This window comes from Haliotis rubra, unplaced genomic scaffold, assembly GCF_003918875.1.
Source record: "Haliotis rubra isolate DU_JTF1 unplaced genomic scaffold, ASM391887v1 Scf741, whole genome shotgun sequence".
Classification (NCBI taxonomy): Eukaryota; Metazoa; Mollusca; class Gastropoda; order Lepetellida; family Haliotidae; genus Haliotis; species Haliotis rubra.
Window position 1 is genome coordinate 6,238 of NW_025767459.1, and position 16,497 is coordinate 22,734.

The 16,497-nt window shown below is 38.2% G+C and overlaps 1 protein-coding gene and 1 long non-coding RNA gene across 3 annotated transcripts; both read left to right on the forward strand.

Moving 5' to 3' along the window:
- Positions 1–1,740: 1,740 nt before the first annotated feature.
- On the forward strand, positions 1,741–8,151 carry LOC124259910. 2 transcript variants are annotated; one of them, XM_046694137.1, is made up of 4 exons: positions 1,741–1,909; positions 3,009–3,123; positions 5,861–6,045; positions 7,755–8,151. In XM_046694137.1, exons 1-4 carry the CDS (start codon positions 1,861–1,863, stop codon positions 7,997–7,999), a joined length of 594 nt encoding a protein of 197 aa, XP_046550093.1. In that variant the 5' UTR covers positions 1,741–1,860; the 3' UTR covers positions 8,000–8,151. The 2 variants fall into 2 exon arrangements, with proteins under 2 accessions (XP_046550093.1, XP_046550092.1); XM_046694136.1 differs by having other exon boundaries at positions 1,751–1,909; positions 5,855–6,045; positions 7,755–8,147.
- Positions 8,152–8,292: 141 nt separating this feature from the next.
- Positions 8,293–9,149, forward strand: LOC124259917. Its single transcript, XR_006893958.1, has 2 exons — positions 8,293–8,335; positions 8,461–9,149. It is a non-coding gene; the product is annotated as an uncharacterized LOC124259917 (long non-coding RNA).
- The last annotated feature ends 7,348 nt before the right edge of the window (positions 9,150–16,497 follow it).

The following is a 16,497-nucleotide window of genomic DNA, read 5'->3' on the forward strand; positions in this document are numbered from 1 at the left end:
TATTTCGTCGTAAATTTACAGAATGTCTGTTAAATTACGGAATCACTGTAAATTACAATTTACATTTCGAATGTAAATTCACGACAAAAGGTTGGCAACCATGCTGCCAGTTATTTCGTCGTAAATTTACGTGGGAATTTGTTACAGTGAAGGTGGTGTTCACGGCCGCGATGCAGGATCATGTCTAGACTGCATAGGGCCGCATCGCCGCTCTCGGCTACCGAGAACATAGACTATGTTACACCATGCACCCCTTGAGATGTAATGATATATGATACTTACAGCAAACAGCAACAGCAAACAACGAGAAGTACGATTGGAACAGCCCAAAGTATCAATTCTCCACTCATTTTCTACATTCGTGACAACTCGTGTTATGCACAGTTCCGACCGAAGCTACGAAGCCACGCCTAATTTACATTGGTTACTGTTGCTATGTAGCCCATGCTTTGCGACACACTCCGGCGTAGTGATGACCTTGCATAACATAGTTACCTTTTTTTCTTGAAGGGTGTGTGCACGACATAAACGTTTTCTCCAAAATATTGGTTACATTTGATTTTCAGTTTGATAGAATTATCAATTACAGTAAATACACCCCATAATTCATGTAGACAGTCATTGCTATGTCTAACTCTAGTAATTGTTTCACTCTGGGATATTTAACAGGGGTATATCTTTTTAATATTTTTTTACTTTTTAAATTTAGTAAATCACATTCAGTCATTTACACTAATTTCATATTATACTTGCATCTAAATTCACATATGAAAGTGGTATCTGCTTTATTTGTGTATTTCTTTCTCCACAGTAATGGAGGCCGCTGCTCACACATCTTGGGTTTGGTGAAATTCCAACAAGGAATAAAACTACATAATTTTACTCATGTGCCTCAGCTGAGCTGTACCAGTCTGCCTCAACCACAGAGTTCGAATCACTGTTTGGACAATAATTTTTGAAAATGAAAATCTAAGTTTTTGCAACCGTATATTGTTTGTATATGCTATGAGTAACTTATATTTCAAATTTGAACGAAATCGGTGAGGAAAACATCTAGATTTTCATTTTCAAAAATTATTGTCCAAACAGTGATTAGAACTCCTGTGGCCCCAACAGTGGCATAAGCCCCTGGGCAGGACAATCACCACCAGTCCCCATGTCACTGTGGCCAGACCGACACCCAACAGGGAGGTAGCCCGTGAGCTGCCAAATTGACATCACAAAGAAGTAAGTCATACACCAACATTACAATCAAAGATTTATCCTGTTTAAAATATATGTTTAAATTATAAACGGTGTTTCAAATTTGTTTTTATTCATATGTGATGAAATATATATTAATGTACATACTTCCGTTAAGCCATACATTAAAGTCTTTAATTTGACTTTCACAAATTCGATTATGTCTTTCACTTTGAAACAGCTGGAGTGAGTAAGCGAGTTTAGTTTTACGCCTTTTTTAGCAATATTCCAGTAATCTCACAAGGACACAAGGAATGGGCTTAACACATTGCGGTGGGGTAGCCTAGTGGTTAAAGCGTTCGCTCGTCACGCCGAAGACCCCGGGTTCGCTTCCCCACATAGGCACAATGTGTGAAGGCCATTTGTGGTGTCCCCCGCCGTGATATTGCTGGAATATTGCTAAAAGTGGCGTAAAACCAATCTCACTCACTCACTTTAATGCCTCCGCCTTAACATGCACTATTATTACACCTGTTGTGCAAGGTTATGCCGCCTCATTGAACGCCGTAGCCTAGTTGCCGTGGCCTAGTACAGGCAGACCCGTAGGTAGTCAATATTCTTGCTCAACCGTTCAACTGTCTTCTTGTGGCCAAAACAACTATCCTCCAACTTGCTACAATGTACGGTGTACAAATCGGATGTGTTATCCTCACCTTGGTGACAATTTGTAAGTATAAGTTAACATGATGTTCATGACTTGATGACAACCAGCTTGTTTTGTCTAAATGCGCAGTACCCTCTACTGATGTTCAAATGTCAATCCACTCATAAAAAAGCAACGCTGTGGTTTGCTACCTATATTGTTGCTTTGTGAGACTGGAGTCACTTACTTGTAACCACAGGGGGCGAAATTATTTACCTAAGGTTGTTTTATAGAACGATTCCCAGTTCATAGGTAGTGTAGGTGTGTTGCGTTGTTATGTCGATCCATGTAAATGGGATCAATATTGTTAGTTAAGGTAGAAATGTCGAATAACCCACAGTAGTAGCTAATGGACTGATGAGGTGTTTCGAGGCCAATATTACAGTTATCTATTTCCGTTTGAATAACTTACTGTACCTGTTGTTTGCTCTTACTGGGTAGGTCTGGGGATATTACCATGGTAGGGAGATAGTTCATCCATTTTATCTGTAACACAAGAATAACGGTTAGTGTCTGAATACATATAATTTTGACAGTATCAAATAAACCCTTTTAAATTAAAAAGGAGCCCCAGTGAGAGGGGAAATTCAGAACCTGAGGAAATTAAGACTTGCTTCATTTATATTAGCTTAGTCTCTGAATATAAATAATTTTGATAGTACTAAATAAACCCATTTAAATTACAAAGGAGACCCAGTGAGAGGGGTAACTCAGAACCTGAGGAAATCTAGACTTGCTTCATTTAGGGCTTTGGCATTGCAGGGAGGGCCAGGCTGTAGGAAAATAATGTGGTTCAGGGACTGTGAGACAAACTACGGTAACAACTGTACTAACTCAGGTTTCCATAGCGCAATCATTGACGATCATCTCGTTCCGTTCACCTGGTCCATTACTCGGGAGTCGTACTGACTCGACAAAGCACCGGGTTTTTATGATTCATGTGTAATTGATTAGTTTTACGTTTCATAAAAGAAAGTCTATAGCTGCAATATCATGCAGGAGTAAATCAATTTTAAACGGCCGCGCAACGGCTTCTAGGCTATATGCTCTGTCCTGACTCCACGCGTCATACAATGTACATGCCTGTATAAGTTGATGTGTTTATTTTCTCGATCGTTTGCAGCTTGCGCCATTGAAGTATGCTACGAGAAACAGCTTGATGGGACTTCCCAGCTAAAGACCTGCGCTTACTCTTGTTGTGGAACCACGTATTATAAGTACTGCTGCGGCTCGTCCAGGTGAGCTTTCTGGTACTATACTCTGTTAGAAATATATACTAAGTATGTAATTTGCGATACTCTGGTAAGTACAAAGCAGAGTGTTATATACATCAGGTATTGTAGACTCACCTAGCTCTACAGCATCACCTTTTGCTGTCTGTAATTGGCAACACTTTATAATTACAATATTTGGTGTTTTTAGGTCTAGATGAGTCTACAATACCTGGAGTATATAACACTCAATCCTGTACTTAATTTAGTTATGACCAATTACAGACACCATTAAGTGATGTTGTAGGTCGAGATAAGTCTACAATACCTGATGCATATAACACTCGATCCTGTACTTAATTTAGTTTAACCAATTACAGGCAGCACTAAGTGATGTTGTAGGTCGAGATGAGACTACAATACCTGATGCATATAACATTCGATCCTGTACTTAATTTAGTATGACCAATTACAGACAGCATTAAGTGATGTAGGTCGAGATGAGTCTACAATACCTGATGCATATAACACTCGATCCTGTACTTCTAATTTAGTGCTGACCAATTACAGACAGCATTAAGTGTTGTAGGTCGGGGTGAGTGTACAATACTTGATGTATATAACACTCTGTTCTGTACCTCTTAATTTTAGTATGGCCAATTGCAGACAGCATTAAGTAATGTTAAGGTCGAAGTATGCCTACAATACCTGATGTATATTATACTAGATCCTGTACTTAATTAAATATCGCAGAGATGCTGTAGGTCGAAGTCAGTCTACAATACCTCAGCCCTGTGCTAAATAAAGTATGGGCTCACACAGTACATGTATAGCTAGACTAGCACAAGCCTTTAAATCAATAGCCATTAGTTTTAACCATAATTCCTTGATTATACAAAAACAAGAGACACGTTCCCGTGAAGGCTGTTGTGTTATCCTGTTATCTAGCATTTCATGTTGAAAGGATAAAACTATGAAACATTCATAGACTTATCATTCAGTACAAACTTAGATCAAGGTTGACAGTTCGAGGTCGAGGCGAATAATTCCTTGTGGGATTTCAGTTACACTGTGCGTTTTACAAACACCCTCTACACAAATCTTTTATTATCCAACGTGGGCTTTATTAGTCTATGCAGGCGACAAACACAATATGCGTAGAACAACACGCACAAGGGCCATGTTACCAGCGATGTTACTGAGCTGTTGCCAAACGCTCGGCAAACGGCTTTATGTGTAGCTTTGATACACTTTAAACCTTTTATGTTTGTTTCTTATGTATGTATGTATGTATGTATGTATGTATGTATGTATGTGTGTGTGTGTATTGTGTGTGTGCGTGCGTGCGTGCGTGCGTGCGTGCGTGCGTATGCGTACGTATGTACGTATGCATTTAACTGATGTTTTAGGCAACGGTTTGAATCCAAGATAGGGTTGTGTGACATAAACATAAAATGTCAAAACTGAGATCACGAGATCTGGCAATTCTTCCACAGAGCTGCTTTTATTATTTGATGCAGGCGACTAGCATGACATGCGTAAATCAACTTTACACGAACTGCATTGTTACAATCGCTTAGACGCTGAGCTGTAGCCAAGCTCTCGTCAATCTTTTCTGGGTAGATTTGAAACTCGTTGAAGTATTATTTATTGAAAATAACTGTTAAAGTTCTATTTCTTGAACATTAAGATTGATTGGACTGAAGTTCACTCTACCAATACGTATTGCTATTAAGCTTTTTGTGATGACAGTCAGCCTCGTGTATAAAAAACTTGATGTCGTAAAATAAGTGAGTTTAGTTTACGCCGCTTTAGAAATATTTCAGCAACGCCACTGCGGGAGACACCGCAAATTGACTTTACACATTGTATCCATGAGAGATTCGAACCCGGGTCTTTGACGTGACGAGTGAACGCTTTAACCACTAGGCTAACCCTGATGTCATTGAGATATACCATCGGAATCAAATGGTTTGTCTGTGTCAATTCAGTAACTAGGCAGAACAGGGAAAGGGGTAAACGTGTAGGACGTGCAGAAACCAACGCTAAATCAAAGCGATTTACTATTTGATTGCAGGATTGTAGATAGTGACACACAGCAAAAGTATCAGGCGTTACCAACTTACCATACATACACAATATATATGATTATCATAGATACAAGCATGTAGCATCAAATGCAAGTTAATTGTAAATAAGCACTTCCAGAGGATTTAACACACTCAATATTATTGAGCTGTAGTACAAGAAACAGTGACTGAGTTTAGTTTTTATCGTAAATGGCCTTCACACATTGTACCCATGTTGAGAATAGAACCCGGGACTTCAGCATAACGAGCGAACGCTTTAACCATTAGGCTACCCATCCGCCCCTCAATAATCGGCCATGTGGTTGTGTTTATGTTAAGGTCTAGACATAGTTGGTTGATAGTTCCTTTATCATCAAAACTGGCTCCCACAGTAGATATCGCTTGTGTGTGAGCAAGTTTAGATATTGTAGATATCGCAACAATTGAATTGTCATAATGCTATTAAATCATCAGTAAAATGACCTCTCAATGCTTTGACATCTCTAAGAACACAACTGACAATGCTATGACGTCACAAAGGTGATGACATCACAACACTCGTTGATTAAAGTAAAATACCTAGGTAAGCCTCGAATATTTATAACTTTAGTCAACACGTGTTGATATATTTGATATCTGAAGACACATGGGTGAGATTCTCTATTAACCACACTGGAATCATATCACAGTTTCAGCAGCACCTACCACTACGCCTACTCGTTGAGCACAGGAGCCATTATCGGCATCGTCATTGGAGCCCTCTGCCTCATCGGTCTGATCGTCGGAGCCATCATCTGCTGCTGTGTCTGCTGCTGTAGGTCATCGCCAGGACAACGAGGTCAAGTGATACAAAACCAACCTCAACTGACTGTAGTGTCAGGTAAGCAATCAGTCACATATGGGTGAGTGAGTGGGTGAGTTTGGTTTTACACCGCACTCAGCAATATTCCAGTTATATGGCGGCGGTCTGTAAATAATCAAGTCTGGACCAGACAATCCCGTGATCAACAGCATGAGAATCGATCTACGCAACTGGGATACGATGACATGAGTCAACCAAGTCAGCGAGCTTGACCACCCGCTTGCGAAATATTTATGTTTTGTATATCACTGAACAAGCTCCATACAGCGAAAGGTCTAAAACAGTTGTGAACCGAGTTGAGAAATTCAACATCAAAGGTGACACAACTCTGTTCAGACTACTGCTCCGCGTTTTCAGCCGACCAGTCAGGCAGACACCAACTGATGGTAATCACTGGGAAGGGTCTCCACAGCTCCGATGGCGTTGCTAAGACACGTCCGGTGGTAATCGGCTATCTCAGGAAAGCATAAATACAAGTTAACTAACTTTTCTTATGGCACACCGTTCGGAATAGCCCGACATGCCTTGTTCGAATAGCCCGTCAAGGGTGTTCGAACGCAACGGAAAGTATAAAAAATATTATGTGAATTATTTATCAGCAACAGGATTGGTGGACAGGATTTACTTGCCTTTGCGCGTTAATATGATTCCCACTGAACGGTTCTTTGTTTAGTACTACGTTTTGCTTCATATAATAAAACACAACAGGAATTAGGCGTGGTATGGTGTTAGCTGTTCGGTAATACCCGCCACCGCTCAATGTCTAAACATGAATTTTAAAATGTATTGGTATCTTACGTGATGACCATGAGTTACGCATCATAGCATATGGAATCGTGTTCTGGTGGCATTGTGTGTAGGTTAATCTCCCTTACAAGGCAGTTATTTAAATAACTACCTTAGTGAGGGTGATTAAACGACTTACACCACAAGGGCATACTTAGTTAATACGCGTGTAGTGTATTAGGCCTGATGAAGATTATCAAAATGAGTACAAATTTATTGTTTTAAATAGAAATAATTGCCCTAGGGCAGTTATTCAGTTATGCTAATAAAACACTCCCAGGAACAATGGACATAACTTTCCCCTGGTGGTTTAAGTGGATTATCGCCCGTCAGCTGGCCGATTGTGTTAGATCCTGCCCTGCTGATATATATCACGTGTCCTCAGTTCAACAATCACGTGTACTGGCAGCTTGATCGCATTGCGCATGCGTGACATTGTGCGCTAATGGAGTTAGTTATTCCTTTATCGGCTAACCATCTGCCTAATCTAGGATCTCTCCTTGTAGAAGTCGAAATCATGTTGGTGTACCTTGCTATCCAAAGGATTAAAACGACATTTTCATGTTAGCTTAACTGTAGTCTGTCATACAGACCTTTGAAGCAAATATAGCCAAGAAATCCCACGCAAGTCTAGAAAATGTGGCAAGTCTAGATTTCCACAGCTTCAGGCTGAAAATGAAGAAAGTCTCAGGGCTCCTTTTCATTATACATATATTTTTTTTCACTATGAGCTTTTTCTGTAAAATATGTTCATTTCAGAGACTAGTTGTTACTTTAGCTTGACTGGTCTGCACGTAGTTATCCTGTTCAAGGGGGCTGTGGTGTAGCCTAGTGGTTAAAGCGTTCGCTCATCACGCCGAAGACCCGGGTTCGATTCTGGGGTCCCTGCCGTGATATTGCTGAATATTGCTATATCACTCACTTACTCATGTCCTTTTCAGGCACAACAAACGCAGCCTACACTCCTGGATATGGTCCGGCGCAAGTAGCATACCCTCCGACTCCAGCAGCATACCCCCGGCTCCAGGGGCATACCCGCCGGCTCCAGGGGCATACCCACCGGCTCCAGCCTACACTCAAGCAGCCTATCCCCAGAGAAGCAGGAAGGTACCCGCCCCCACAAAATGCAGCATACCCACCCACCCCACAAGGTGGAGTGAACCCGCCCGCACAAGAAGCTGCCTGACCCTTCAAATATGAAGTTTCCAAGCCGTTAGCCCTTGGGAACAATACAATACCCAAATATACTACCCATCAAAGTTTATACTCACTTAAAACATTCACTATATGTTGTGTATGTACATATGGTTACAACGAAGAAGAATTTCTCCACTAACTTTGGGGAAACAATTGCAAACGTTTTGCAGATTAATTGCACGAGGATCATGCATCAAACTGCTGAAACGTATATGCAAATATCGTGCATGTGAACAGCTGCGTTTTGGTGTAAAGTTTTGATAAGAATTCGCCATTTTAACGGAGTTTCATCATTTATTGAACGCATGACAATAATCTTTTCAACGTCATGAATTTGTTTTACAATACATCAGTTCATGTATAAACAGCACATTAAACAGTATGGAATATTTTGCAAAATTTAGTTTAGAACAGTTTCCGAAAGTAAGTGGCTACATGTTCACTAGTGAGTCTAACATTTTGATGGGCAGTATAATAACATAGTAACTGTTACCTTAACTCCCGATGTAGACTCATACTGATAGGTATGCTGATTTTTCTACCGCGCCATTCAATAAATATATGAAAGGTATATATTATTTGATTTTATGTTTTCCGTCGATTATATGATTAGCCCCATGAAGGGACGGTTGGGTAGTTTTGCGGTTAAAGCGTTCGCTCGTCCCGCTGAAGACCCGCTTCGATTCCGTACGTTGATACATAGTGGGAAACCAATTTCTAGTGTCCCCGTCGTGTTATTGTGTGAACATTGCTGAAAGCGGCGCAAAAGTAAACTCACACCATGAAAAACGTTTTGAGCAAACAATGATGATGTCACAAAAATAACCACATACGTATCGAAGGTTTTTATCTCATAGCAGCATGTTTTGTTTTTACAAATTCCAATCTGCAGTTCAATCTGCAGTGATGTACATATATAACCCATCACGTATAATACTTAACACCTTTGTACCATCAAAAGTGATTTGTTTTATAAACCGGCTTAAACCATATTCCAGATGAGAGAGGTCTTGGTTGTCATGCAGAAGCTGTCATATTGGTGTTTGTCTTTATATGCAGGACAAATAAGTTGTTGACTTTTTGCACACTGTGATGAAACATATCGGTTTGAACATTTTAACAATAAAAATATTTTTCGACTTCAGACTTCACGTTTTTTCAGTCAATGACACGAGCAATACATGGTGGATTAAGTGGGGACACTACACAGTGTAATTAAGTGGGGACTAACTCTGTTATTACTACACATTGTAAGTGGGGGTTTAAATCTGTTATCACGACACATTGTAAGTGGGGGACTGCCTGTGTTATCACGACACATTGTAAGTGGGGGACTGGCTGTGTTACCACGACACAATGTGAGTTAGGGACTAACTCTGTTATCACTACACGTTGTAAGTGCGGGACTAACTCTGTTAATACTACACGGTGTAAGTGGGGGACTAACTCTGTTATTACTACACAGTGTAAGTGGGGACTAACTCTGTTATCACTACATATTGTAAGTGGGGAATAACTCTGCAATTACTATATTTTTACAAGCTGGGACTAACTCTGTTATGACTACACATTGTGAGTGGGAAATAACTCTGTAATTACTATATATTGTAAGTGAGAACTAACTCTCTATCACTACACATTGTAAGTGGGGACTAACTCTGTTATCACTACACATTGTAAGTGAGGAATAACTCTGTTAATACTAAACCGTGTAAGTGGGGACTAACTCTGTAAATACTATATTTTTTACAATTGAGGACTAACTCTGTTATTACTTCACATTATGAGTGGGAAAAACTCTGTAATTACTATATATTGTAAGTGGGAATTATTTCTGTTATCACTACACGTAAAGTGGGGACTAACTATGTTATCACTAGACATTGTAAGTGAGGACTAACTCTGTTATTACTACCCATTGTGAGTAGGGGCTAACTCTGTTAATACTAAACCGTGTAAGTGGGGACTACCTCTGTAAATACTATATTTTTTTACAATTGAGGGACTAACTCTGTTATCACTACACATTGTAAGTGGGGAATAACTCTGTTATTACTAACCATTGAGAGTGGGGAATAACTCTGTAATTACTATATATTGTAAGTGAGGACTAACTCTGCTATCACTACATATTGTAAGTGGGAAATAACTCTGCAATTACTATATATTGAAAGTGGGGACTAACTCTGTTATTACTATACATTGTGAGTGGGGAATAACACTGCAATTACTATATATTGTAAGTGAGAAATAACTCTGTTATCACTACACATAGTAAGTGGAGACTAACTCTATTATCACTACACATTGTAAGTGGGGAATAACTCTGTAATTACTATATATTTTTACAAGTGGGGACTAACTCTGTTATTACTAGACATTGTGAGCGTGGAATAACTCTGTAATTACTATATGTTGTAAGTGGGGACTTATTCTGTTATCACTACTCGGAAGTGGGGACTAACTCTGTTATTACTACATATTGTGAGAGGGAATACCTCTGTAATTATTATATATTGTAAGTGAGGACTAACTCTGCTGTTACTACACATTGTGAGTGGGGAATAACTCTGTAATTACTATACATTGTAAGTGAGGACTAACTCTGTTATCAATACATATTGTAAGAGTGGGAATAACTCTGCAATTACTATACATTGAAAGTGGGGACTTACTCAGTTATTACTATACATTGTGAGTGGGGAATAACTCTGTAATTACTCTATATTGTAAGTGAGAACTAACTCTGTTATCACTACACATATTAAGTGGGGAATATCTCTGTTATCACTACACATTGTAAGTGGGGAATAACTCTGTAATTACTATATATTGTAAGTGGGGACTAATTCTGTTATCACTACACGTAAGTGGGGACTAACTCTGTTATTACTACATATGTTGAGAGGGAATAACTCTGTAATTACTATATATTGTAAGTGAGGACTAATTCTGCAATTACTACACATTGTAAGTGGGGAATAACTCTGTTATTACTACGCATTGTAAGTGTTGACTAACTCTGTTATTACTTCACATTGTGAGTGGGGAATAACTATGTAATTACTATATATTGTAAGTGGGAAATAACTCTGTTATCACTACACTTAGTAAATGGGGAATTACTCTGTTATTACTTCAGATTGTGAGTGGGGAATAACTCTGTAATCACTGTATATTGTAAGTGGGGACAAACTCTGTTATTACTACACATTGTGAGTGGGGAATAACTCTGTAATTACTATATATTGTAAGTGAGGGGACTAATTCTGTTATCACTACACGTAAGTGGGGACTAACTCTGTTATCACTACACATTGTAAGTGTGGGGAATAACTCTGTAATTTCTATATTTTTTAAAAGTAGGGACTAACTCTGTTATTACTACATATTGTGAGTGAAGAATAACTGTGTAATTACTATATATTGTAAGTGGGGACTAACACTGTTATCACTACACGTAAGTGGGGCTAACTCTGTCATCACTACACATTGTAAGTGGGGAATAACTCTGTAATTACTATATTTTCACAAGTGGGGACTAACTCTGTTATTACTACATATAGTCTGTGGGGAATAACTCTGTAATTACTATATATTGTAAGTGGGGATTAATTCTGTTATCACATCACGTATGTGGGGACTAACTCTGTTATCACTACACATTTGTAAGTGGGGACTAACTCTGTTATTACTACACATTGTCAGAGGGGAATAACTCTGTAATTACTATATGTTGTAAGTGGGGACTAATTCTGTTATCACTACACGTAAGTGGGGACTAACTCTGTTATCACTACACATTGTAAGTGGAATCTGGGAATAACTCTGTAATTTCTATATTATTTTTTTACAAGTAGGGACTAACTCTGTTATTACTACATATTGTGAGTGAAGAATAACTCTGTTATTACTATATATTGTAAGTGGGGACTAATTTTTGTTATCACTACACACATTTGTAAGTAGGTGACAAACTCTGTTAATACTATAATATTACAATATATAGTAATTACCGTGTTATTCCCCACTCACAATATGTAGTAATAACAGAGTTAGTCCCCACTTGTAAAAATATAGTAATTACAGAGTTATTCCCCACTTACAATGTGTAGTGATAACAGGGTTAGTCCCCACAGACAATATATTGTAATTACAGAGTTATTCCCCACTCACAATGTGTAGTGATAACAGAGTTAGTCGCCACTTGCAATGTGTAGTGTTTACACAAGTTATTGCCCACTTACAGTATGATAGTGATATACAAGAGTTAGTTCCCTCACTTACAAGATATAGTAAATACAGAGTTATTCTCCTCCTCACAATGAGAAGTAACAACAGAGTTAGTCCCCATGTACAATGTTTAGTAATTGCAGAGTTATTCCCCACTTACAATATGTAGTGATAACAGAGTTAGTCCCTCACATACAATATATAGTAATTACAGAGTTATTCCCCACTTACAATTTGTAGTGATAACAGAGTTAGTCCTCACTTACAATGTGTAGTAATAACAGAGTTAGTCCCCCACTTACACCGTGTAGTATAACGGTAGGACTAACTCTGTTATCACTACAAATGATAATGATCTATAACTATAATGATCTGGTTATTGCAGATACAGAATCGCGTTGATACTTTGAATACAGTTAAAAAGTAAACTGAATAAAAAAACGTATGTGTTTATATTTTAAAGATAAACAAAGTATCAATGAATTCATCAGACAATGCCTCTGAGGGATTTAAAGTGGGTCAGATAAATCTGCATTTCATGGACACCCTATAAAATAGACTTTTTATCTCGAACCTGACTATTTAAGAAACATTATAGGCTGACCAGTACTTACTAGGAATAACTGGGATAGGTCACCCCGGATAATATCTACTTCACATGTGTCTCTGGGTGTTAGCTTAAAGGCACTATATCACACCACACTTCTCTGAAAATGAATAATGCATGTCTCTCGCAATAAAAATATCTCTCAGACCCCAGGGAAGCTACCATATAATTTATTCAAAAAGAAATTACGTATTTAGATTACAATATGAGTTTATATAGTTCGAGTGAATTCATGCAACGTTGCACTAAAGCCTCTCTAGCGCCCTCTACCGCCTGAACATTATTTCAAGCGCCCCATAGAGTTATGTCCCTTAGAGCTCTCTTTCCGATTATTACCCATACGGGTGAGAGGAGATCCTGTGTAATATCTTTTGATATTTGAACAGTGTGCAATTTAGTGATTCTCGACGTTGATTGGTTGATCGTATATTTGTACATTTTCATTGGATGCCGGAACTACTTTCACACGCTACGTTCATTTCATAAAGTTTCATCGATTCATTGATAAATTGACATTAAGTAATGTAATCACACATTCCGAGATCTAAAAAAGAAGACATTAAGGTTAAAGAATATGAATATTCTTTTATTAGACGTTATTATTTTGGAATAAAACTGTGTTATAAATAGTAGTCTTTTTTAAATTATATAATCTTTAAAACCCCACCAAACAATCGTTTGCATTGTTTGTAAACAAACATAGCCGCCGTTTGGCTAACCCCGATCAAGATCACGATCACTTACCTAGTTAAAGTTGACGGTGACCAAATAGGTAGAGTGATAAGAATTTTACAGCCCTTGAATTCCCAAAACCTGTTTGTTGTTGAAACTGAATTCGGGGAAATAGAAACAGCAAGATACCGACGAAAGATGTTATCTGAAGGTGTGACAAGTAAGTCGGACACGGCGTCCATGCCATCAATCCTGAGAAACAGCTAGTTTCTTACCGGAATCAGTGCTAAATGTTCTTCTTCAAGATGACTTTTATATCCATGCATTCCTAATCAATCTGACAGGTTGGTCCCAGTAGCCGATGCAGAGATTGACACATTTCATAGACTCGGATTCCGACTAGAGTTATCCTTCTTGGAACTGCCGTACTCTACTAAGACGAGAGTGTAGTTACGCCTTCCACAGAACAAAATGTTGTTTAATCTTCAAACTTGTTGAGTTTCTTGACAGAAAACGTTTTCTAGATGTATTCGTGGGATGGTTGTATTTTAGATTTCCTTAACTTTTTAACCGTTGACTTTCCCAAAATTGACAGGTTTTGCCAGAGTGTGTTTCAACGCTACACCGTCACCCGTCACTAGAAAACACGTCATTCATGAATGAACGATGTTCCGTCGCACTGACTTGATCGAATAAATGTTTAGCTCTTATTAAGTTCAATGATATATTTAAAAGATCATATTAACAAATGTTAATTAATTATTCCAGGCATAATAATTTTGTTGTATTTTAAAGCGATTTTATGATGTACTATTTCCATAGCGTAGTTATGTTATTACCCCTGGAAAAGTTAGGTTTAATACGCGCATGAATACGAATCAGCTGTTTAAGGTCCACAAGTCCTGTCTCCGGGTGTTTTTATTTCGTGGTTCTTCCTTTTAAATTACATTATGGGTAATAAATAGAATAACCAACGAGGTACGAGTGATTACAGGAAATATGCCCTCGTTAAAATAATGTTCAGTGCCTCGCCAAGGCTCGGCACTGTGAACATTATTTCAACTCGGGCATATTTCCCGTAATCACTCGTACCTCGTTGGTTATCTCTCTAAATATCCTACACACAACTTGTGATTCAAACCAGTTTGGAAAACAACGACAACACCGCTAGCGACTGTTTTTGATGTACGGAGCAATTTTTTACACTCCATATATGGCAAGAGTACTTTGTTTGGAAGCTGTTCGCCTCGAAGTTTCAATTATCGATTTCAGGCAAGTCGTAACGGATAATACGGTTTTTATTGCATCAATAGGAAGCTAAAAATAGTGCGTATGCCCCAATATATATAATATAGGCCAAATATCGTGGAAAATATGTGATATTGTGCCTTTAACGAGAAACATTACGCCAAGTATTAAATTATGAATCGTCCTTGTCTTCGCGCAATCAATATTTGCATATCATGGATAATAATGTATTGTACATATATTACTGGTTTAACTTGTGTTCGGCGCTATTCTTACTGCGTTCCTTCAGGATAGAAGCATGAGAAGCTAACAAAGTATATATTATAAAGTCCCACAGCCAAACTGACACGTGCTTTTGCTGTTGATAAATACTTACAAGACGAAAAAGGCGAAAACATTCTGTAAGCATCGTCTGTGAGGGAAAGATTGTCAACGAGGTCCTTGCCTTTTGCTTCAGAGGACAGTTTGTTGAGTTGTTGGGCTTACTGGAAATATTTACTGGAATCCCGGAATTTAATGACAGGTTAATGAAACAGTTTACATTAGGACTTCGTTAGACAATGGTATGCTAATAAGTGTTTGACACAGCCGATTTTAATGATGTCAGTCACAAAATCTAATGCAGCATTAGGGGTTTAATGTAGCTCTTACTTAATGAAGCAATGATACAACCGGATCCGAACACTTCATTTCATTTTTGTCACTATGGTTTGTAAAACTTTTAGGTGTGTGTCATTCAAATTGTACATGCTCCTTCATACACAGCCCCCCCGAAACGCTCAACTGTCTTCTCTTGGTCGTTTGTATGGAAAAGATGGCAAAATTAACGGAAGCGCGACAATGCAACATTTTGGCCATTTGTCGAGGTTTGAAATATGAAATATTAAAATATTTGTTCTTCAACGAAAGGGCGACAATGTGACATCGCGACAGTTTTCAATGTCAAACTATATCGCGTTGACATCCTATCTAAGATGTATAAACAAAACGTTGGAATGCGCGACAGAGCGACAGTTGGTCAAAATGTCGCGTTGATCGTATTATCACATTTTGGTTAATCATGCCACTTTTGGATCGTTTTGTACGGGCGACAACGCGACAATGTCTCTTCTAGTAATTCATACTTTTGAATACGGGGAACAACGTGCTTATCAACTGTTTGACAATTTGATATTCCCTATTCGGAAAGAATTCTTGGTCTGCGTGTTTATAACCAAAATACTTCAAACAAACTGATATATCAAACATTTCTTTCCTTTTCCCGACCACTGCTCATTTTAGTCGAAATTCGTATAATGAACTACAGTTATAACGAGCTAAAATTAGTGGTCCTTTTGATATCGTTACATCCGTTGTTAAGTGGTGCATTTGTGATATATATATTTTATTTGTTAATGTTTATTTTTGAGTATTAGGACTGGTATAATTAATTTATTATTATTATTATTATGTTTTACAGATTAAAGATGAAAATGCAGCAGAGAGGGTTCGAGTGATCCTGGCACAGTCAGGCTGGTAAGGCTCATCATCAGCTTTTAGTCCGCAATTTTATCATGCTTTTCCTGAATCTTGTCAATCACATTGCTGTCAAAAGGGACAGAAAATGATTATTATTATCATTATTATTATAATTATAATATATTATTATGGGATATTGATATAGCGACATAGGCACGCAACTTGTACATGCTCAAGACGCTGGTATTTTCCCCTCGGTCATTGGATGT